The 24,768-nt window shown below is 42.7% G+C and overlaps 1 protein-coding gene across 3 annotated transcripts in view; it reads left to right on the forward strand.

Annotated features, from left to right (window-relative positions):
* PTPRN2 (protein tyrosine phosphatase receptor type N2) overlaps positions 1-24,768 on the forward strand; it is a 1,057,407-nt gene that overhangs the window by 506,440 nt on the left and 526,199 nt on the right. For all 3 annotated transcript variants that reach the window (XM_073334545.2, XM_073334547.2, XM_073334546.2), the window contains one exon: positions 3,994-4,073. In XM_073334545.2, coding sequence (XP_073190646.1) covers positions 3,994-4,073 — 80 coding nt within the window. The remainder of the gene's footprint in view (positions 1-3,993; positions 4,074-24,768) is intronic.

Below are 24,768 nucleotides of genomic sequence, written 5' to 3' on the forward strand. Positions count from 1 at the left end.
ACTTCCCCCTGGCCTCCTCCCAACACCTTCTTTATCCTCACCATAGGACCTTCCTCCTGTAGTCTGATAATGCTTGTACTTCTCAGTCCTCCAACAGTACGCATTCTCATTCTCACTCTCAGCTCCTAGCACCTCTTGCTCCCAGCTCCTCACATGGTGCACCACAGACTGAAGTGAGCTCCTTTTTAAACTCAGGTGCCCTGATTAGCCTGCCCTTAATTGATTCTAGCAGCTTCTTGATTGGCTGCAGGTGTTCTAATCAGCATGTCTGTCTTAATTATTTCCAGAAGGTTCCTGATTGTTCTGGAACCTTCCCTGTTACCTTACCCAGGAAAAGGGACCTACTTAACCTGGGGCTAATATATCTGCCTTCTATCACTTTCCTGTAGCCATCTGGCCCAACTCTGTCACAGTATATTTCCAAAAGTGAAATAGAACAACTAGCTTTTTGACTGGGTTTTTATAGGCATTCTTGGTTTCTTTAGCGAGAGGGCTCAGATAATGCAATGATAGACATTATACAAATGCAATAGCTAGTAACATAGATAGCTAGTTAGTGAGGCATGATCTAATGGTTTGAGCATAGGATTGGAAGCAATGTGTTCCTGAGTTCTAATCTTGACTCTTAATTCAGTTTCCTTTGTGACCTGTAGGCTGTCTTGAACCATACTGCTACATTTTTTCCTCTGTAAAACGGGGATATTTAAATGCATTACCTCATAGGGGTGTAGAAAATTACTTAGTTAGTTGCTCTCATAATGAAAAATACTATTATATAAATGCGAAGTACTATTACTTTAGCAAAAGTGCACTTTAATGCTACATTTCCAGTACTGTAATAGAGAACATTTCCCAGTGTATTTTCTGTTACATAGCAACTTTTCAGCTTTCACATGCATCTCACATAAAAAGTCAAAGCACATTTTATATGATTCCAGTAATGTACTTTACCATTAATGCATTGTTATTCATAATTTACAGTACAAATATAACTGTTCCCAAAGATTATGTGATTTATGATAATTAATGTGATCATCCCGGGTACACTCCTGACCAAAGGGTAGGTGTGCCATCCCTGCCTGTAACCTGGGATGTCATTTGCAGTACCTTGCTGCTGTAGCCTCCAATGTGGAATGCTCACAAACAGTCTCCAGCATGTAAGTCACTCCCAGCTCCCCCTCTCTCTCTGTGCGTGTGCTACAGCCAACCAGCCACACCTTCACTCTTACTAGCCTTAAAGATTACCACAGGGTGACCGTGATACAGTCTCAGATTTCCCTCCTCTTTCCACCACCATATGTCCTGTACTAACCAGCCCTCTCCTAGACAGTGCAAACATATTAAGTCCATTATTCTTTTAAGGGAATAATATGCACACAACTTGTTACCCCAAATGCAGTTGCCCAGACACTTCAACTTCAACATACTGGATTAGATAAAACAATAAAACAAGTTTATTAACAACAAAAAGAGAGATTTTAAGTGAGTACAAGTAATGAGGCATGAAAGTTAGAAATGGTTACAAGAAAAATGAATATAAAATGCTTACTGGTGTCTAACTTAACAAACTACATTAGATTCTAAGCAAAGTTCTCACCACATGCTTTCAGCAGTCTTACTGAACAAACTCTTTAGGTCAGGACCCTTCCAGCAGAGTCCAGTGGCTGCTTCCTTTGTCTCTTTTAGGTGCAATAAATGTGATGGGCAGGGTGAGACGGGGGTGGGTGGGGGGTGTTTGTCCCTTTTTTTTATAGTTGTCCTCGTGTTCCCTCCCCCCGCCCCCTATCCCCTGCAACATGTGAGAAGGATTTCCAGCTGGGAGCAAGGTGATGGGCAGTCTGTGTGGAAGGAAATTCCATGCTGTTTCTTTGCTAAGATGTAGATTTTCCCCCTTACCCCCTTTCCTGACAAAGAATAGTCACTTAGCAGGTAATGGTCCATCAGCCTTGCTTACACCTGGCTGAGGCTTCAGTTTTGTCTCCTTTGTCTCTTAGGAACTGGTTTGGCCACTCCCCAGATTTATCTAGAAAACTTACTTTTAGTCATGATTTCAGTTTATATTTATAACTTCACATATAATGCTGCTACATGCATTTTCCTATGATATTACTGATGAGCAAATTATGAGTTTTTAAATGTTATCTCACAAGGAAGACTTTGTACAAACATTATTATAATTGTGTGTTGGGTGTGAACACAGGGGTATATTCTGCCACAACAAGTAGATCAAATATCATTTTCTGTATGGATTAACTTTTATCATGGTGCTAAATGTCATAGCTATTCAGCCTTATACTGAGCTCTACGGCAACAGTACACTGTTACTTCTAAAGCATTCTATTGTCTGGTGAGTTTTTAAAAGGGAACTGTCAGTGTATTTGAAAATGTATGAAAAATATATACAATCTGATTTTTATGCACTCTTTATAATAATCCAAGAAGCCTGTAACTGAAATCTGTTTTAATTCTAATTTCATCCCCTTCACCATACATGCACATCCATTTTGTGTTATTGGGGTGCTTCTGAGTATGGAACTATTGATGTTGATTTACTTTTCTTTAAAAAAATACACTGAGGCATTTGTTTTGGCAAACACTATAGACATGATTTTACCATTCGTTATCATGCTGATTAGTACTGTACTCTGCAAGCTGCTCATGGATTCATAGACTTTTAAGGCCAGAAAGGGCCATGGTGGTCAGTTAGTCTGACTGCCTGCGTAACACAGGCCATAGATTTCAGAGTAACAGCCGTGTTAGTCTGTATTCGCAAAAAGAAAAGGAGTACTTGTGGCACCTTAGAGACTAACCAATTTATTTGAGCATAAGCTTTCATGAGCTACAGCATCCGATCCGTTGCATCCGATGAAGTGAGCTGTAGCTCACGAAAGCTTATGCTCAAATAAATTGGTTAGTCTCTAAGGTGCCACAAGTGCCATAATGACAGGGTGAGAAAACCTGGATTTGTGCTGAAAATGGCCCAACTTGATGATCACTTTAGATAAGCTATTACCAGCAGGACAGTGGGGTGGGAGGAGGTATTGTTTCATGATCTCTGTGTGTATATAAAGTCTGCTGCAGTTTCCACGGTATGCATCCGATGAAGTGAGCTGTAGCTCACGAAAGCTCATGCTCAAATAAATTGGTTAGTCTCTAAGGTGCCACAAGTACTCCTTTTCTTTCTACAGGCCATAGAGTTTCACCAAATGGTTACTGCAGCAGGCTCATAACTGTAGTTGAGCTAGAGCAGATGTTTTTAGAGCTATCCAATCTTGAGTTAAAGATGTCAAGTGATGGAGAATCCAGCACATCCCTAGAAAAGTGGTTCCAGTGGTTAATTACTCACATTGTTTAAAAAAAGTGCACCATCTTTCTAGTCTGAATTTGTCTAGCATCAGCTTTCAGCAGTTGGACTTCACGACACCTTTGGTAGATTAAAGAGCCCTCTACTGTCAGAAAGCTTTTCCTTATGAAGGTAATAGTAGACCCAGATCAAATAATCTCTTCACCTTCTCTTTGTTGAGCTTCTTTTGTCTCTCACTGTAAGGCAGGTTTTCTAGACATCCATTGGTTTTAATGGGGCTACTTGTGACGTAAGCTACTTTTAGCTAAGGCTGGCAGAATCAGAAATGACGTGATTTAATCCTGGAGATTCTGAGTGTCATTGATGCTCTGTGTGGTATTTGAGCAAATCATTTGTTTTCTGTGCCTTAATTTGCCCATCTTTGTAACAGGTACAGTACCTTTATGGTGGGTGTCATGAGCCTCAATTAATATCTGTAATGTTCTTTCAGACATACATTAAAACAAAACACATATAAAGGTTTACATGAATGTTGCAAATGTGTTTAATGAACTAAAAGGGAAAGGAATAAATGGTGCCTTAATAGTGTTCCTTAAATTCATCTCTTTTTTTTAAGTTTTGTTTTTGATAAGAAGTGTTACGTTGTATTTCTTTGTTACAAATCTCATATTTTTAAAATCTTTTTGTAGCATATTGGGACCAGCTGTGACCTTCAAAGTGCACCCAAATGTCCAAAATATTACAACTGCAGATGTTGCCAAAGCAGCAGGTAAGAACCCCCCACCCCTGAACTGTGCCCATCCACCATTCAGTTTAGAAAACAGCACCACCAACAACAACAACAAAAGGAAGGAGCATTCTCACAGGAAGATTGACATTTAATGAAGGAGACAGTTGAGGGGTTAGTGGCACATATGGGAAATTGAAGTGTAACATCTCTGAGTCAATTAAAACTGCCTGAGACTTCATTGTTTGCAGAGGAACTGGATTAAACAGAGGGATGCAGTCGTGGCCTAGCATAGTGAAAAAGGCCTCAGTGTTATGTCTGAGAGAGAAAAATAAGAGACTAGATTTTGAAAATGAAAAATTGACATCTGTGACTTACAAAGAATTTGGTTGTAGGGGATAACAGGAGCATTATTACAAGTAGATTTTTATTTCTGGATCTAAAAAAAGGTACAAATACGCTTTATTTATGAGTTACTTTGACAATCCCCATGAACACTTAGGACACACACATTCTATATCTAAAGCTAAACTGCTTCTATAAAAGCCACTGTTGTAAATACTGCAGTTTGCTTACTGTCAGCTTGGATACCACCTGTGTGAAGTAGTAATTGTTGTGACTACAAAATACTTTTATTTCTGCAAAATAACTGGTTTATTTGCTTCCAAATTACCTGAGATAGTTCAGATAGTTTGTAATAACTAAGAATAAACAATTAGCAATATCCCTTTAAAATGGGAACAAAGGAGATCAGTTTGGATAAACACAGGGAGAATCATCCCTGGTGTAAGTCCATTGATTTCTGTGCTGTTGCACCAGGGACGAATTTGGCCCTTAGACTTGTGATGTACTGGTTACTGATTCAGTCCTTACTGTTTATATGTCTGCTTTTAGGGCCTGATCCAGGGCCTGCTGAAATCAGTGAAAAGGTTCCTGTTGTCTAAATGGACATTTAATAAGGTTCTTACTCATGAGCCCAAAGGTCCCAGTATTTTGCTAATATTGGCAATTTAGGCTTAAATAAAAGAGTTTTATACCATTTAATTTTTATTAAAACTTAAAACTGCTTAAAAATCTCTTAGAGGAATGCCTTCAAAACACTTAATTTACAAAACAAAACCAGAGCATGCATACTTCCAGGGTAGACACTTCATTGTTTTGACTTCATAGCTAAATATGTTAGTCCGGGATGTATACAATTAAATAACTTTATGTCAGCCTGGGAATTTTAAAACCAGACACTGTTTACAGAAAATGAATGGGTCCAATTAACAGAACAATTCCACTCACCAGCACATCCTTGCAAGAAGGGAGGATTTATGAATTGAGGTACTCATATTATAATGACATCCATATACTATGGTTAAGGCTATGATTATGTCACAGAAATCACAGAATCCGTGACTTCCAGAGACCTCCGTGACATTTTCTGCTTCAGCTCTGGGACTGTGGGGCTGGACCTGTCAGCCAGTAGGGGCCTCAGAGCTCTCAGCTGCTGCAGGTGGTGTGGCCTCCTGCAGCTGCCAGCCCCGGAGCTCTGAGCGGTGGGGGGGGGTGGCCCTGCAGCTCCTAGCCTCCGGGGCCATATTTGATCCATGCACTTGAAAGATAAAGCTCTCCATGCCTCCTTCTTGCCAACGAAACATTTCTGGGTAACCCCATATCCCAAGTAGCCATGAATGTCTTGATCCTTGTCATAAATATAAAGGGAAGGCTAACCACCCTTAAATCCCTCCTGGCCAGAGGAAAAAACCCTTTCACCTGTAAAGGATTAAGAAGCTAAGATAACCTCGCTGGCACCTGACCAAAATGACCAATGAGGAGACAAGATACTTTCAAAGCTGGAGGGGGGGGGGAACAAAGGGTCCTCTCTGTCTGTGTGTTGCTTTTGCTGGGACCAAAGCAGGAATGCAGGTCAGAACTCCTGTAAAGAGTTAGTAAGCAATCTAGTTAGATATGCGTTAGATTCTGTTTTGTTTAAATGGCTGATAAAATAAGTTGTGCTGAATGGAATGTATATTCCTGTTTCTGTGTCTTTTTGTAACTTAAGGTTTTGCCTAGAGGTATTCTCTTTGTTTCGAATCTGATTACCTTGTAAGGTATTTACCATCCTGATTTTACAGAGGTGATTCTTTTACTTTTTTTTTAATTAAAATTCTTCTTTTAAGAACCTGATTGCTTTTTCATTGTTCTTAAGATCCAAGGGTTTTGGTCTGTGTTCACCTATGCAAATTGATGAGGATTTTTATCAAGCCTTCCCCAGGAACGGGGGTGTAGGGTTTGGGAGGATTTTTGGGGTGGAAAGACGTTTCCAAGCGGGCTCTTTCCCTGTTATATATTTGTTAGACACTTGGTGGTGGCAGCAATAAAGTCCAAGGGCAAAAGGTAAAATAGTTTGTACCTTGGGGAAGTTTTAACCTAAGCTGGTAAAAATAAGCTTAGGGGGTTTCTCATGCAGGTCCCCACATCTGTACCCTAGAGTTCAGAGTGGGGAAGGAACCTTGACAATCACCTTCCTACAATTGCTAAACCCTGGAAAAGGACCCAGAATATCCACAGCTACTCGCTGAAATGGAACTTCAGTGATGGGGAGTGGCTGGAGAGGGGCTTTGACCTGATCTTGGGGTTTTCCCACTCTTTGGCACACCTCAGAAGACTGGACATAGGTAGAAACATCCTTGCCCATTCCCTCCCTGTGGAATGACCTCCCCAAACGGTCTTTGGCCCTGTTCACCTAAATATGCTTAGAATAGAGAATGGGGATGGGGGCAGCATGACCTTACTCTATTTGCACTACACTGATGACATCTTCATCATCTGGACCCATGGGAAGGAGGCCCTTGAGGAATTGTACCAGGATTTCAACAATTTCCACCCCACTATCAACTTCAGCCTGGACCAATCCACACAAGAGATCCACTTCCTGGACACTATAGTGCAAATAAGTGATGGTCACATAAACACCACCCTATACCAGAAACCTACTGACCGCTATACACTTACCTACATGCCTCTAACTTTCATCCAGACCACATCACATGATCCATTGTCTACAGCCAAGCTCTAAGATACAACCACATTTGCTCCAATCCCTCAGACAGAGACAAACACCTACAGAATCTCTATCAAGCATTCTTAAAACTATAATACCCACTTGGTGAAGTGAAGAAACAGATTGACAGAGCCAAAAGGGTACCCAGAAGTCATCTACTACAGGAAAAGGTCCAACAAAGAAAGTAACAGAACGCCACTAGCCGTCACCTGCAGCCCCCAACTAAAACCTCTCCAGTGCATCATCAAGCATCTACAACCTATCCTGAAGGATGATCCCTCACTCTCACAGACCTTGGGAGAGAGGCCAGTCCTTGCTTATAGACAGCCCCCCAAACCTGAAGCAAATACTCACCAGCAACTACACACCACACAATAAAAACACTAACCTAGGAACCAATCCTTTCAACAACCCTGTTGCCAACTCTGTCTGCATATCTGTTCAAGGGACTCCATCATAGGACCTAACCACATCAGCCACACTGTCAGGGACTCATTCACCTGCACATCTACCAATGTGATTTATGCCATCATGTGCCAACAATGCCCCTCTGCCATGTACATTGGCCAAACCAGACAGTCTCTTCGCAAAAGAATAAATGGACACAAATCAAACTTCAAGAATTGTAACATTCAAAAACCAGTCGGAGAGCACTTCAATCTCCCTGGACGCTCAATAACAGACGTAAAAGTGGCAATTCTTCAAAAACAGACTTCAGTGAGAAACTGCAGAACTGGAATTAAATTGCAAACTGGGCACCATCAAATTAGGCCTAAATAAAGACTGGGAGTGGAAGGGTCACTACAAAAAGTAATTTTCCCTTGGCTGATATTCCCACCTTCTTGTCAGCTGCTGGAAATGGGTGACGTCCAGCTTGATTGCATTGGCCTCGTAGGCACTACAAAAGTAATTTTCCCTCTCTTGATATTCACCCCTTCTTGTCAATTGTTGAGAATAGGCCACCTCCACCTTAATTGAATTGGCTTTGTTAGCACTGACCCCCCAGTTGGTAAGGCAACTCCCATCTTTCCATGTGCTGTAATGTATATACTGATTACTGTATTTTTTACTCCACGTGTCTGATGAAGTGGGTTTTAGCCTATGAAAGCTTATGCCCAAATAGATTTGTGAGTCTCTAAGGTGCCATAAGGACTCCTCGTTGTTTTTGCTGATACAGACTAACACGGCTACCACTCTGAAAAGATTTCAGAGTAACAGCCGTGTTAGTCTGTATTCGCAAAAAGAAAAGGAGTACTTGTGGCACCTTAGAGACTAACCAATTTATTAGAGCATAAGCTTTCGTGAGCTACAGCTCACTTCATCAGACACGTGGAGTGAGCTGTAGCTAACGAAAGCTTATGCTCTAATAAATTGGTTAGTCTCTAAGGTGCCACAAGTACTCCTTTTCTTTTTACTCTGAAAAGAGTAAGTTTGTTTCCCTGACTCTCATGGGACATTTCTGCCAACCCCTGTCCATTGGCATAAATTAAAGCAGTTTACAGGATGCACTTATTTATGCCTGTTCATAATTGGCATAGCTGTACAGTGTTCTGACCCCCCCCCCCCCCGCATCAGAGTGCAAGGCAGCAGTTTGTGTAGGGGCCACTTATTCCCCTTTATGCTAGCTGATATCTTCCTTGTGCTGGTGAGTTCTCAGCTGGCCTGCTACTGCTGGATTCTGAAACTTTGCTCAACCTGACTGCTGCAACGTGGCCTGAACAGGGTGAGAGAATCTGGGCCAGGTAATTTTTTAATGTCAAAATTTTCAATAAATAGGAACCTAAAGTTAGGCTCTTAAATCCATACATAGGCTCTAAATCAGTGGCCTGATTTCCAAAAGTTCTAAGCACCTAATGGTTCACATTGAAGTGTAATGAGAGCTGCTGGGTACTCAGTCTGTTGTAAAAACCAGGCCTTTGGTTTAGTTGCCTAGATAAGGATTTAAGGCAGAGCTTTAAAAACAACTTGAGATTTAAACACCCAGTCCCCATTAAAATGAATAGGCATTCAAATCCCTAAACTACTTTGAAAATATCAGCATTGGAACTTTAGGCAGATATTTATGACACTCTTGGTATAATGCTTCTAGTGTTTAACAAATTCAACAGAATCACTTAAAACTTCAACAGAAATTCAATCTGGATCCTTTTAATCAGGTGACAGTCTGGGGAGATAATGTTTTGGGTTTTTTAAATAAATTCTAGGGAATAAGTCTCCACTGAAATGTATTTTTCAGTGACATCTTAACTATGGAGTTACAACTGGTTCATCTATAATATAGCTATAATGTTTGGACCAAATGTTCTTTAAATATTTGCAACAGAGGTCTGTAGTCACATTCAGTATAATTGAAATGTTTAATCATACTGACTTAATTTTAGCAACTCTTCTCAGAGCCTAAAAAATTAGAGATGATTTTTATGTGCTTCAGTATTCTCCAGCACTAATTCTAGCTATGAAATGTAGTCATCTTTATGGGGTAAAAAGGTTTCTTTCCATATTACTGCATAATGTAAATAAATTCTGTAATAACTCTTCAGTAGATCAAACTGCATCCTAGCTTATAGGTTTTCTATATGTTTTGTGTTTGTCTTCACTGTTGACAGCAGTATGATTATTGCGTTAATTCTACTGTTATATATTATTTTTATGAAAAGTGTCCCAGGTAGCTTACAGAAAAAATGAGAGAGAATAATTTCCTGCTCAGGAGATCTTACCATCATATATGTGACATGTTGAGTTGAGGGTAAAAGAGTAGGGAGAACAAGGGATGATTATGTGGTTATTCAGTTTAGATCTGTGCTTTTAGGGATTGCTCAATTAAAAGCATATTTTAAAATGCTAATGGCTATTATCAACTCACTTCTATGCTGCAGCATAATCTCAAGGAAAGATTTGAATGAGAAGAGGCTAATTGTTTACTGAAATCTCACTGATTCTGATGCATCCAGAGCATTCTGTCTTTATCCCACAGATTATATCAGCTCTTGACTAAATCCTATCTGGCCTTTGTCCGATACATTTTTTAGAGACCATTTTTTGGTAATCTATTAAAGGTTCTTCTCATGATACATTTCTTTGAACTCATTGTAATCCAGGAATTTACTATCCAATCCATTGCTTCCATTTCTGAAGCTGTGAGAATGTTGCCAATATTGCTTGTTGAATTCTTTGGGTAATGGTAATATATTTCTCCTTTTTTGTGGAAGTGTCTCTTGAGGAGATACAAGTCACATATTATGAGAAGCAGTAAACTTTTCTTCTTCAGGCTGTGAGGAAGATTATTCTCCATGAAGTCTTTCATCTTTCCAAATGGGCTCTAGCCAGTCCTACTTGTCTTTTTGATTTCTCCCTCTGGTTTTTGCATGATTTTGTCAGCTGTCTAAAGAAAATGAATTATCTTCTCCTTCAGTCATATACCTATCTGTGCGGGTGCTCTTTCCTTCTCTTGCCTCCACAAGTTTGAAGACTAATAATTTTTTGAAGTATTTCTGTTTTAGGTGAAACTCCTCTCTTTTGGTTCTTGTAGGCCATGTGATCAGATGGAGATTGCCTGTTGTGGGAGAACATGACAAAGAATATGCCTGTTCTCTTGGTTATTTGAAATTCAACTTTGTAGTGAACTGATTGCTACCTTTTCAGAAGCTTGGAAACCAGTTGCCATGATCAGCTGTATAACAGTATTGAGCGCTATAATATCCGTAGCGGTAGTTCTCAATCTTTCTGGACTATTGTACACCTTTCAGGAGTCTGATTTCTTTTGTGTACCCCCAGGGTTCACCTTACTTAAAAACTACTTGCTGACAAAAATACATAGCACACTATTACTAAAAAATTGCTTACATTCTTATTTTTACCATATAATTATAAAATCAATTGGAATATAAATATTGTACTTACATTTCCATGTATAGCATATAGAACAGTATAAACAAGTCTGTATGAGATTTTAGTTTGTACAGACTTTGCTAGTGCTTTTTATGTAGCCTGTTGTAAAACTAGGCAAATATCTAGATGAGTTGATGTACCTCCTGGAAAACCTCTAAATACCCACAGAGATGCACATACCCCTGGTTGAGGAACCATTGGTCTATAGGACTGGAAAGCTATGAGATGTTCCTAACCTTAAATCAGTTTAAAACAGAAGAATTTATAATCAAACTATAATTGTTTTAAGGACTTCATTTGTTCTCAACTAAGTGCCACAAAGATTTCCTACTGTTGTCATTAATATTTAAAAATTGCTTTTAATTTAAATAATCAGTAATCATTGTTTAGAACAGGCCAAAGCAGTTATGACAGTTATACCTGGTAAAAATCTAATTTTTAAAAACTCATGTTCCCCTATGGTAGTGCATATTATTTGCTCTAATGTTGGAAGAGAAACCAAAACCCACAAACTTATGGACCATCATTTGGGGGTGGGTAGGGGCACTCAGCACCTCCTCACAGGATCAAACACTATTCTTAAATATAAAGAGCTTTCCTTTTAGTGAGGAACATTCACAAAGGCCCAGAGCCTGCAAAGACTCATGCATGGGCTTAATTTTATACACTTATGAGTAGTCCCAGTAAAGTCAGTGGTGTTCTTTGTACGCTTCAATCTAAGTGATAACGTGAGATAAAATTGTCCATACTTGTTCTGAGTGCAAAGATGATTTTTTCTGACAGGTTTGATCAAAATCCCTCAAGCCATTTTTGACCTTGTGAAGATAGGGGGAAAAAATACACATTTCACATGTTAAAAGAATTAATGCCACCCTTTTTTTTTCTTGCACTGATGCAGCAACTGACATTTGAAATGTAAAAGGCTGATCCTCAGCTGGTGTAACTCAGCTGGTGTAGCTTCACTGATGTCAACCGCTGAAAATGTCCAAAACTTTTTTTCAAAATTTGGTTTCATTCTGAAGCTCTAAAGGATTTAATAATGACTTTTGAGGATGTTTAGGAGACATCTGTTAATTTTTCTTTAGCAAAGCCTAATTTGGCATTGTTCAGATGTCCCATGTGGCATCACAATACAAATTCTCCCTGTTTAACTTCACCAGTCAATTGATAGGGAAGAGGGCTTCTGGATCCTGGTTGTTGCTTAACCAGTTTTCATGTGTGTGTGGTTATAAATGGGTGATTGTCATGGGGTTCACTCACTGCTAATGGCCCCTCCTCCTGGCAGTCCTGGGGATTAGCAGCGGCCAGCTGTCACGTCATCTCGCTCTGAAGACCCCTCTCACTCCAGGAACTGCAGCTCCCTCTACGTGATTCAGTGTACCAGCTGGGTCACAAGACATGTTCCCCACTTCTGGGGTTTCGAAGTCCTCAGACAGTCTTCTGCTCACTACCCCGCTGGTGCCACTTGGTCATTGGCTGGTAGGGGGATCTGGGCCTGCCATGTACTCTGGGTCCCAGCTCAGGTACTCTGTCATCAACAGCCAAGGTTTGACTTACCCCATACTTTGCTGCTTTTCCCCTGAGCCTTGCCTACCGCTTTGGCTCTCCCCCTATTCTGGGCTTGCTATGCCCCACTCCATCCTCCCAGGGAGTGACTATAGGCTACTTGCCTCTAGCCCCAGACACACCTCCCTTCTCACATGGAGTGTCTGAAGAATCCTTCCTTCCCACCTCTTCTGTTGCCAACTTCCTGGCGTATAGGTCCTGCCTCTTTCTGCCCTGCTGAGCCTGTTCCAGTCAATTTCCTGCTCCCTGGCTCTTCCTCCAGGTGCAGTTTGGGCAGTTAATTGGCCCACTTTACCTTCTAACTCTTCCAGAACCTGGGTGGGGTGAACACCCCATCACAGTGATAGAAACATATTTGTCTTCATATTGTGGTCGTGCTTCTGGCCCCACTCAAGGGTCAGGGATCCTTTGTGCTAGGCACAGTATGAACTAGGTTGACCAGATGTCTTGATTTTATAGGGACAGTCCCGATATTCAGGTCTTTTTCTTATATAGGTGCCTATTATCTCCCATCCCCATCCCAACTTTTCACACTTGCTATTTGGTCACCCTAGTACGAACACAGAACAAAAAGACAGTCCCTATTCGAAAGATCTTGCAAACTAAGCTATAGTTTTCCAGAAATTCTGTCTTAATATGGCACATCATGTTAACTCTGCCAGGCTGCTGCTACTGTGTTTCATGGTGTATATCTTATAACATAAAGAGGCATCTAATAAACTATTTATTTTCCCAGAAAAACAGGAACACAAAGTACTACACATGTGCAGCATGGCTGAGTTAACCTTGATGCTGGGCCATTAATATTTGCATTTTCTGACACCTTTTGTTTTAACTCTATAACTTTAATGTTGCCTTCATAGAATTCTTTACATTTATTATGCAGTACATTAGAGATCTGACCCAAATGGCACAAATGTCCATTAAGTATTGTGTACGCTTAAACAAGGTAATGTGGAAAGAAAGATTAAAAGGAGACAGAATAAAAAAAATATAATAAGAAAAAGGCATTTAACAATGAAACTTGTATGTAAAAAAGGGGTGATATCAAATTAATGTGCCTTACATACTGATCAACCTATCTTTTGGAGCTCTATAAATAAAGTAGGGATTAAAAAACAAAAACAAAAAACAGCTAAACTCAGGCCAGACAGCATTCATTGTATGCTGATTTTTGTTAGGAAAGCAAAGTACAGTTTTTCCACTCACTGGACAGATTGATTATAGATCTTCAGAGATTGGAACGTGGAAAATAAAACTAATAATTTTAGACTGTACATAAAAACAAATACTAAGCACTATGTAGAGCATAGGGATAAATTACTTCAGCTTTTACAAGGAGAAAATCTTCTTTACCTAGGGATAACCAAAGATCCTGTCTTTACAATATAAAAAATGTGTGATTTGTGATCTTGTCTTCATAAAAAACAGCCACCATATCCACCAAATAATAAAAACCCTTAGTGGCAGCACTGCTATTGCATAGCAAATGGCCGTTATTTAGAGTACAAGACAAAACAAAAAAAATCACTTACACTGACATCTTAGAATCAGACCATCATCATCTTTTCTTGAAGAAAAAATAATAGCATGAAAATGCACTTTCCAGGCTTGATGATAATGTGTAGGGGCAGATGAACTGAATGTGGTAGAAATGTTTGTTCTCTTGCTTCCTATATTGGTGGAACATAATGTATGATATCTTGGGGAGGTGACGCACACAAGGGCTTTGGAGGAAGGGGCTAGTGGTTCTTTGAGTAGCATCCCTATGGGTGCTCCACTGTAGGTGTTCTCGCGTCCTTGTGCTGCTGATTGGAGAATTTCTGTAGCAGTATCCATTAGGTTCACACATGTGCTATCCCTCCTTATGCCCCGCCATGAGGCTAACCAGTGCACATGGCCTAAGCCCCCTCAGTCCTGGAGCCATTAGCAGTCTGTTTGTGATACTTAGCTTTAACATTTTTGTTACTTAGTTAGTCTCTTTGGTCTTAGTTGTAGCCTCTTTCTTCTTTTATTTCTCTTTTAAAAAAACACCTTTATTTTTCCCCTTTTTGTTGGGGACCGCTGCCCCAAAAGGGTATCCCGGTTCACCAGGCTTCAAGAAGTGCCATTCTCGCAAAAAGGCGGTTCCTGTAGCAGCCAAACACTCTCGCTGCTTAGGTTGCATCGGGGAAGGCCACATTCCACAGAAGTGTGGTCTCTGCTAACAACTCAGACCCAGGTCTCAAAAGGACAGAGTTGAGAGAAGATCATCTTCATGGAGGCAGCTCTACAGCCTTCCCTGGATCCTCACTAGGAGTCACCCAGAAAACATGAAGCTTCCCCACAGCCTTCAACATCCAAGGACTGTGGGCAAAATAAATCAGCAGAGGACCCCTCTCGTAAGTCATCAAAAAAAAGAGAGTGGTGAGTCCAAAGTGTGAGCCCCGAGTTAGCCACAAAAGATCTCAGGCACACTCGGTATCTTCAGTACTGTTGTCAGCGAAATGCTCCAAGCCTGGTTCCCATGGTTCACAAAGATCTCATGCAGCAGGTACTATTGAAGTGCCTAAGGACCTGATGGGCACAAGCACCAAGCCAATGGTACTGATGGGCAAAGATGGGAGTGGAGAGCACTCCAGTAAAGAAGATGCTACCAGTACTCATTGTACTTTCAGTACTGTCATCTGTGCCCAAAAAGCAGTGAGAGACAAAAAGGCATCCTTTAAAAAGTGGAAGTTAAATCCTAGTGAGAAAAATAGACAGGAGCATAAACTCTGGCAAATGAAGTGTAAAAATATAATTGGGAAGGCAAAAAAAGAATTTGAAGAACAGCTAACCAAAGACTCAAAAAGTAAGAGCAAAAAAAATTGTAAGTATATCAGAAGCAGGAAGTCTCCTAAACAACCAATGGGGCCACTGGACAATCAAGATGCTAAAGGAGCACTCAAGGATGATAAGGCCATTGGGGAGAAACTGAGTAAATTCTTTGCATCGGTCTTCACGGCTAAGGATGTGAGTGACATTCCCAAACCTGAGCCATTCTTTTTAGGTGACAAATCTGAGGAACTGTCCCAGATTGAGGTGTTATTAGAGGAGGTTGTAGAACAAATTGATAAACTAAACAGTAATAAGTCACCAGGACCAGATGGTATTCACCCAAGAATTCTGAAGGAACTCAAATACGAACTTGCAGCACTACTAACTGTAGTTTGTAACCTATCATTTAAATCAGCTTCTGTACCAAATGACTGGAGGGTAGCTAATGTGATGCCAATTTTTTAAAAGGGCTCCAGAGGTGATCCTGGAAATTACAGGCCGGTAAGCCTGATTTCTGTACCAGGCAAACTGATTGAAACAATAGTAAAAAAGAAAATTGTCAGACACATAGATGAACATAATTTGTTGGGGAACAGTCAACATGGTTTTTGTAAAGGGAAATCATGCCTCAAAAACAATCTACTAGAATTCTTTGAGGGGGTCAACAAGCATGATATAGTGTACTTAGATTTTCAGAAAGCCTTTGACAAGGTCCCTCACCAAAGGCTCTTAAGCAAAGGAAGCTGTCATGGGATAAGGGGGAAAGTCCTCTCATGGACTGGTATTTGGTTAAAAGATAGGAAACAAAGGGTAGGAATAAATGATCAGTTCTCCGAATGGAGAGCGGTAAATAGTGGTGTCCCCCAGGTGTTTGTACTGGGTCCAGTCCTATTCAACATATTCATAAATGATCTGGGAAAAGGGGTAAACAGTGAGATGGCAAAATTTGCAGATGATACAAAACTACTCAAGATAGTCTGTTTGGGACTTAACTGCAAAGAGCTACAAAAGGATCTCACAAAACTGGGTGACTGGGCAACAAAATGGCAGATGAAATTCAATGTTGATAAATACAAAGTAATGCACATTGGAAAACATAATCCCAACTATACATGTAAAATGATGGAGTCTAAATTGGCTGTTACCACTCAAGAAAGAGATCTTGGAGTCATTGTGGATAGTTCTCTGAAAAAATCCACTCAGTATGCCGAGGTAGTCAAAAAAGCAAATGGATTGTTAGGAATCATTAAGAAAGGAATAGATAATATGACAGAAAATGTCATATTGCCTCTATATAAATCCATGGTAAGCCCACATCTTGAATACTGCATGCAGATGTGGTCGCCCCATCTCAATAGAGATATACTGGAAGTGGAAAAGGTTCAGAAAAGGGCAACATAAATGATTAGGAGTATGCTCGTCATATGAAAGCTGTTCCAATTAATAAGACAGGGTCTTTTCAGTTTGGAAAAAGAGATGACTAAGGGTGGATATGATAGAGGGCTATACAATCATGACTGGATGTGGAGAAAATAAATAAGGAAGTGTTATTTACTCCCTCTCATAACACAAGAACTAGGGGTCACCTAAAAATATTAATAGGCAGAAGGTTTAAAAGAACTAAAGGAAGTATTTTTTCCACACAATGCGCAGTCAACATGTGGAACTCCTTGCCAGAGGATGTTGTGAAGGATGTTGTGAAGAACTTGGTAAGTTCATGGGGGATAGGACCATCAATGGCTATTAGCCATGATGGGCAGGAATGGTGTCTCTAGCCTCTGTTTGCCAGAAGCTGGGAATGGGCAACAGGGGATGGATTCCTTGATGATTATCTGTTCTGTTCATTCCCTCTGGGCATCTGGCATTGGCCACTGTTGGAAGACAGGATATTGGGCTAGATGGACATTTGGTCTGACCCAGTATGGCTGTTCTTATGTCATCGATGGCCTATCCAGCACTGGAGCAATGGGTGCAGGTGAGATCCCCGATTCGCTCCGTACTACCAGTGGCACTGGGTCAGTTAGCACCACCGGAATTCTGGGACTCAAGAGGCCTCAGAGTAGCTGACATACCAGAGTCTCCTCATCTCAGCACTGGGGACTTCAGTACTGAGTCCTCTCTGAGTATGGGAGACTTCTCCATTACCCTGCCATGTTCCTTCTCTCTCTTTTGGAAAATCAGACAGTGAGCCTGAGGAAGTCGTTTCCCATTACTCCTTCCATGCTCCCTATTGTACCTGCTATCAAGAGGCTCCTTGGGTATACCCTCAGTTGGCCCCCCTACCACCACAGTATGGCCAACTTTGGGTGCCACAACTGGGCTCTATTCCATTGCCCCAGGGGCCATACTGGGATCTGTGGGCAGCATATTGCCCCCACACTTCTCTGGCTTCCAGCCTCATCTCTGAGCTCCCAAGACATTATCCCTCAGCTGTGGTGTCCAGAACCTCCAGAAGAGATTGCAGGGGACAGGAGGGCAGACTTGAGAAAGAGGTCACTCCAAGGACAAACATCTCTTCCTCTTCCCCAGATGAAGTAATCATGCACCCACTACCATTCCTAGCTGGTGACTTCTGGCTCTTCTAGGACTTGGCAAAAAGAGTTGCAGACACACTGCAGATACCCTTGAAGGAAGTCTAGGACACTCATCACAAACTCCTTGACATCCTGCACTCTTCCTCGTCCTCCAGAATAGCTCTCCCCATCAATGATGCTCCCCTGGACTGTGTAAAAATTATATGGCAGACCCTAGCTTCAGTGACGGCTACTTGTAATTGGGCTGATAAGTATTATGTCCTAGCTAGGGAAACGGAATTTCTTTCCCATCCCCTCCAACTCCATCGTCGTAGACGCGGTAAATTCCCTGGGCCCTCAGCACCAAATGAAATTCTCCTCCTATGACAGGGACTGGACATGCTTGGACCTGTTCAGGAGGAAAGCCTACTCCTTGGCCACACTGCAATTCAAATTGCAAATTATCAAGCCTTAACGGTGAAGTATGGCTATGTGAGCTATTCAAAACTCAGCAGCTTTATTGATCAGCTCCTAGAGTCAGTGTGACCAGTTCTGAGCTATCATCCAGGAAGGACAGTTAGTAGCCAAAACAACGTTCTAGTCAGCCCTTAATGCAGCCAATATGGCATCCCAGTCCATCTCCACAGAGGTGGTTAAGCAAGATGTGTAATGGTTACACCTTTTGGGCTTCCCTAAAGAACTGCAGATGATTTTTGAAGACCTTCACTTTTAAGGCACTAAGTTGTTTTCAGAGAAGACTGACCTGTCCCTTCATACTCTCAAAGATTTCAGGGCCACTCTCTGCTCATTAGGGATCTATATGCCTGGACAAATGAAGAAATTTAGTCCACAGCCCCAACAAAAATCATGTACCTCTCAATACCCGACTCAACTCTTTTACGAACTTCAAAGAAAGAAATCTAAGTTCTCTAGGTGCAAATCATCAGGTTCACAACCCTCCATGTCACAATTGTCCACCTCCAAACACCAATTTTGATGTGTTAGTCATGATGTTGAAGACTACTCCCCTGAACCTCTACAGCTGACCAATCTATCTAACTCATTTGACTACCATCTTGCCACGTTCTGCAGCTCCTGGGAATGTATAACATTAGACTGTCTTGGAAATCATTCACACCAGGTATTTCATCCACTTCACCTCCCTCTCCACAACATCCTTCCCCATCTTTCTTCAGGGACCCTTCTCACGAGAGTCTACTATGACAAGAAAGAGATCACCTCCTCCAATTAGGAGCCATGTTCCTCAACATCTATGATGCAAAGGTTTTTACTCTTGCTATTTCCTAATACCCAAGAGGAGGGGAGCACTCAACAAGTTTGTCAAAACTAAAAAATTCAAGATGGTCACTCTGGCAATGATCATTCCAGCATTGGAACAGGGAGACTGGTTTTTGGCCCTTAACCTTCAGGACATGTATTTCCATATTCAATCCTACAGTCCCAGAGAAATTCCTCAGACTTACTCTGGAACAAGTCCACTACCAGTGCAGAGTACTCCCCTTCAGACTATCACTGGCTGCAACGGTATTCTCCAAAGTCCTTTCAGTAGTGGCTGCTCACCTTCGCTCCCAGGGATCATGATCTACCCCAGCCTGGACGATTACCTCCTCAGAGCCCATTCCTTCAATGAGGCTCACTGGGTAACCAAAACCATAACAGACTTGTTCACAGAACTGGGCCTACAGATCAATGCCCAGAAATCAACCTATCCCAGCACAGTGCCAGGAATTCACTGGGGCCGACCTCAAGTCGTTACAGGTCAAAGCACTCTTACCACAGCACTGGTTCCTCTCCCTGACCATGGTCATATACACAGTACAAACCCATGCTCAGATATCAGCCAGACACTGCCACCAACTCTTGGGACATATGCAGCTGGCACAGCAGTGGTACTTCATGCCAGGCTTCACATGCAATGTCTCTAGATGTGGTTCAGCTTGGTCTATAGACCAAACAGAGACAGACTAGACAAATCACTATCTCTGCCCACCAAGGTCAGAGACTCTTCATACTCTCAAAGATTTCAGGGCCACTCTCTGCTCATTAGGGATCTATATGCCTGGACAAATGAAGAAATTTAGTCCACAGCCCCAACAAAAATCATGTACCTCTCAATACCCGACTCAACTCTTTTACGAACTTCAAAGAAAGAAATCTAAGTTCTCTAGGTGCAAATCATCAGGTTCACAACCCTCCATGTCACAATTGTCCACCTCCAAACACCAATTTTGATGTGTTAGTCATGATGTTGAAGACTACTCCCCTGAACCTCTACAGCTGACCAATCTATCTAACTCATTTGACTACCATCTTGCCACGTTCTGCAGCTCCTGGGAATGTATAACATTAGACTGTTAGAACTGTTAGACTGTTAGAACTTCCTGGACTGAAGGAAAAAGCCCCGTTTTGCAAACTTCCCTATCGTTACTTTTCACCACCAATATATCATTGAAAGGATCGGGCACACATCTAAGTGACCTTACAACACAATGTAAGTGGTCGTCCACAGCGATCTCTCTCCACGTCAACCTCCTCAAGCTCAGGGCAGTCAGGAATTCCTGCACCCATTTCCTCCAGCTGATCAAAGGAAAACACACCAGAATCCTAACAGATAACATAGCATGTAAGTATTACATAAATTGACAGGAAGGAGCCAGGTCACCCTCCCTCTGTGTAGAAGCACTAAAGTTATGTAACTTGTCGTGCCTCTCCCACAAAATTATCAGTGGCCTACCATTTGGGCACACAAAACTCGATAGTGGACAGTCTCAGTTGCAAGTTCCCACACAACCATGCATAGACGATTCATGCCTCCTGATACTGTGGGGGGCACAATGTAAAGGGGAGGACATGTGATTGCCCCATATGTCTCCTATGCTCAGCAACTTCCCTGACCTGTGCCCAGCCCGGCTCTGCCTCACTTTCCCTGCCCCACTGAGCTACCTGTGGGAGGGGCTCTGTCCTTCTCCCACTGTGCCCACACTTGGCCTCTCTCCCTGGCATCGGGGCCCAAGTGGGGAGTAGGAAGGAGCTGCTTCTCACACGGCTGAAGCTGGCCACTCTGGGTTGCTGGTCTGTGCAGCGTGGCAGCTGCCTGAGAGAGGGCCTGGCTGGGGAGGTGGTGGCTTGTCCTGCTCCCTCTGCTCCCCATGCGGGCCTGGCTGCTGGGAACAGGAGCCAAGCCAGCCAGAGCCCCTTGTCCATCCCAGTAATTTCCAGCTTGCGTGGCCCCTGTCCCCGACTCCCTGGCAGCTGGGCCTGGGAGAGCAGAGGAGGCAGGGCAGGCCACTGCCTCTCCAGCCAGGCTCTCTCTGCACAGAGTAGTGCCCCAGAGCAGGTGGTGTGATCCGTCCCTTCTGCTCCCTGTCCAGGCCCAGTTGCCAGGGACAGGGGCTGAGCATGCCAGGAGAGGCGCAACGGGAGAAGGACAGAGCCCTCTCCTTCCCGCCCAGCAGATCAAGCAGGTAATTTGTGGGGAGCACTTGACCGCACATTTCCCCCCATGTATCACCTATGACTGGAGGGAGCACACCGTGATGTTCTATAGGCGTGTGAGTTCAAAAAGAGGAAATGCTAGGCCCATGATAGTGATATGGGGGAATTATTTGAGAGCTTTTGTAGAGTTTTGACACTTTCTTTTATATCTATGTTGGCCATATTCTTCCTCAGCGAATGCGGTTGCATGGGTATTCCTGATGGCATATTTTGGCTATATGTTTTTAATTTTGCCTTCATTTTTAACATTTCTCACTGGAGTATCAGCTCTCACATGGATTGACCACAGCTTCAGCAGATGCTGCTAACTGATAGTATGCAACTCTTATAGGGATCACAAAACAAGTGATCATGAATTGTTTGTTTTCGGCACTCTGTCTTTAGTGTAGGAATTTTCTTCCTGAGTTTTATGAACTTTAGTTATCTGCTCTGACATGTAGGATAAGCCTCAGTAAGGGTTATAGGCCACTGAGAATGATTTACTTGGAGATAATTTTTTTTCCATTTTCCAGCAGTCTGACAAACAATTGTATGTAGAATGCAGCAGTTAAAGGACATGGTAGTAACCTGCCAACAACTTAATCTCTCAGATATTTATTTGTAATTTAAGATGCACAATAAATCTCTGTGTTCTTTGGAAAATATTTTCTGTTTGGGGGCATATATTTAAGCCTTGTGGTGGCTAGAAGTCAGGAGATGTGGGTTATCCTTCCAACTTGTTTGTTTCTGTTTGTGTTACAGAAACAGGGTGACAGCAATCACAGAATTATTTCGGCCATTTAGTGGGTCATCTAGTCCATCCCCTAGAATTGTGGTGGGAATTGTTGGCTGGCGATCATTTAGCTAATATTTAATAGTCCACTAAGATATAGAAACAGATGAAAGAAAAATTTTATTCTAAAATCTAGAGGGTGCCTCTTGGCAAAGCTTTATAGACATTTTTGATCAGTAACAAGAAATGGTGGGTAGACACACCCATTACTCCTGTCTAAACAGCCAGGTAATTACTTTTAGCATTTTGACAAGTGTTTGCTGGAGTGAAGGTCAAAGCTGACAGCATATAAAATCTATGCTAATCTGCTCAGCTGGAGGAGACTCAGGTTGCTAATGTTTTTGTAATTAGAAGTTGTGGAAACCAGTTTTCTTCCCAACTTTGCACTGTGCTTAAATGAGGCAATAATATGGAACAATTTAATTTGTCATAGTTTACAGGGTTGTCTGAATGGAGGTGTAGGAGTAGCAGAGGTGAAAGTAAGCCAGTCCGGGCTGGTATGGTGTACTGGTAAGACAGTGGCCGCCGGTAGGGACCAGTACACAGCCGACGTTAAAGCGCTGCCCTGGCAGTACTTTAAGCACTGTGCCAGCAGGGCTGCTGATGGTGATGGTGGGGGAAAGGGGCAGCTGCTCTGGGGCCTGGCGATTTAAAAGGGCCCAGGGCTCCTGGCAGCGGCTGGAGCCTCAGACCTTTCAAATCGCCGCCGGAGCCCTGGGTGGTGCGGGGCGGCCAGCTCCCTCAGCCAGCCACACACTGTCCACGCTCTTCCAGCTCTCAGTGTGGCCCTGCAGCTCTTCTTATACCTGCCTGTTGGGCCCTCATTGGCCCATGGGGGAAGTGGGGGGGGAAGGGTTAACAACGTTAAAGTGCTGCCATGGCAGCGCTTTAACATTGCTGCCCCTTTTGCTCCCCCTCCCCGGCAGGGCTGCCAATGGGGGGGCAAAAGGGGCAGCGACGTTAAAGTGCTGCCACGGTAGTGCTTTAAAGTTGGCTGCGTATGGGCCAGTACCGGTGGCCACTTCTTACTGGTACACTCTACCAGCCCGTACTAGCCCACTTTCTCCCCTGCTTGCAGGTAATTTATCTGTTTACTTTAGTCTTTTGCCCTAGTTTAGCTTGGGATTTACTGTCTCCAACCTTTCTGTCTGGAGAGTTCGTTTGCCTGTGCCCCCATTTGTCAGGGCTCTCCCTTCCTGGGCTCTTGTACCCAGGGAACTTTAATAGTCCATGCCCTAGTTTCTCAGGGTTTCCCTGCCAGGACTCTCTGCTTGGAAAGATTTGGCAGTCTCTCACCCCAGTGGGTCAGGGTCTTCTCCCTCAGGCCTTTCTATGTGGAGAGCTATTCACTTTCTGTCCTGATTGCTCAAGGTCTTCTCTCCCAGGCCTATCTACCTGGAGAGCTTTTATAATCTTTGTCCCTTTTGGTCAGGGTTCCCTCCCAGGCCTCTCTTACCTGGAGAGATTTTCCAGTTCAGGCTCTTCCTTAAATAGCTCTGCCACACACCTATCAATTTTGCCCTGCTTCCTCAGGGTACTTCTCTCACAGGCCTTTCTACCTGGAGAGCTTTTATAATCTTTGCTCTCTTTTTATTAGGGTGCCCTTCTACCTGGAGAGCTATTTATGGTAGTCTCTGCCTTGTTTCTCAGGGACTTTCTCCCAGGTCTCTCTACCTGGAGAACTTTTAACAATCTTTTGCCCAGTTAGTCTGGGTTCCTCTTAGACCTCTGTCTGGAGAGTGAGTTACAGTAGTCTCTGCCTTTGTCTGTCCGGGTTTCTCTCCCAACCCTTTCTACCTGCAGAGCTTTTAACTGTTCCAATGCCCCAGTTAGTCAGGGTTCCTCTCAGACCTCTTTGTCTGGAGAGGTTTTCATTATTCAGGCTCCCTGTGAGCTCCTTCTGTTCAGAGCCAACTATCTCAAAGGTGGTCTTGACCAAAGTTACACAGAAATATGAAGTTACCATGGCCCAGGGTCCTCCTTTTTGTAGCCCATACAGTGCACATAACCCTCCATAATCAGTGGCATGTCATAATTTACCATATGCGGTGCATTCAGATTGAAGCCTTTTATCGCCTCTAAAGTGGTTAACAGAGCTGGGATTTCCCCATTAATTAACTCTTTTACTGTGGCCTCCTGATCTGGAGAGGAGTCCTTCTGGATGCATCTGCTTGTACACCCTTCAGAGTTAAGGATCACTCTATCCAGGTTCAGATGCCTTCCAGGGTTTCCAAGACCAGGGACTACACTGTTTTGCCCACTGCTTTCAATATATGGCTTAGCAACACACTTGTTCTTTCTGTACCCATACTATTGTGTGGACGACATTCACCAGGTTAGGATCATTTTTTGCTTCCTTTTTCCTCTGAAAAGAGCTCTTCTTTTTAGCAGAGGTCTGGTTGTGGCCTTGCTCTGCCGCCACACCAAGATCCTGGGCTTTTAGAGCCACAGTCAGGTAGCTCTCTGCTTCAGCCAAGTTGGACTTTGACCCTGGCTGGACCTTGATCAGGTTTCGGAGCTTAGTCAGCTCCTTTTCCAGCAGTAAGCACTGTTGTTCTGTTGTCTCCTTTTCAGTTTTGAGACGGGTCAGCTCTTGTACCCGTTTTACTGCTCGCCCTATGATCCTGTCCA

This window comes from Lepidochelys kempii, chromosome 2 (genome assembly GCF_965140285.1).
Source record: "Lepidochelys kempii isolate rLepKem1 chromosome 2, rLepKem1.hap1, whole genome shotgun sequence".
NCBI lineage: Eukaryota > Metazoa > Chordata > Testudines > Cheloniidae > Lepidochelys > Lepidochelys kempii.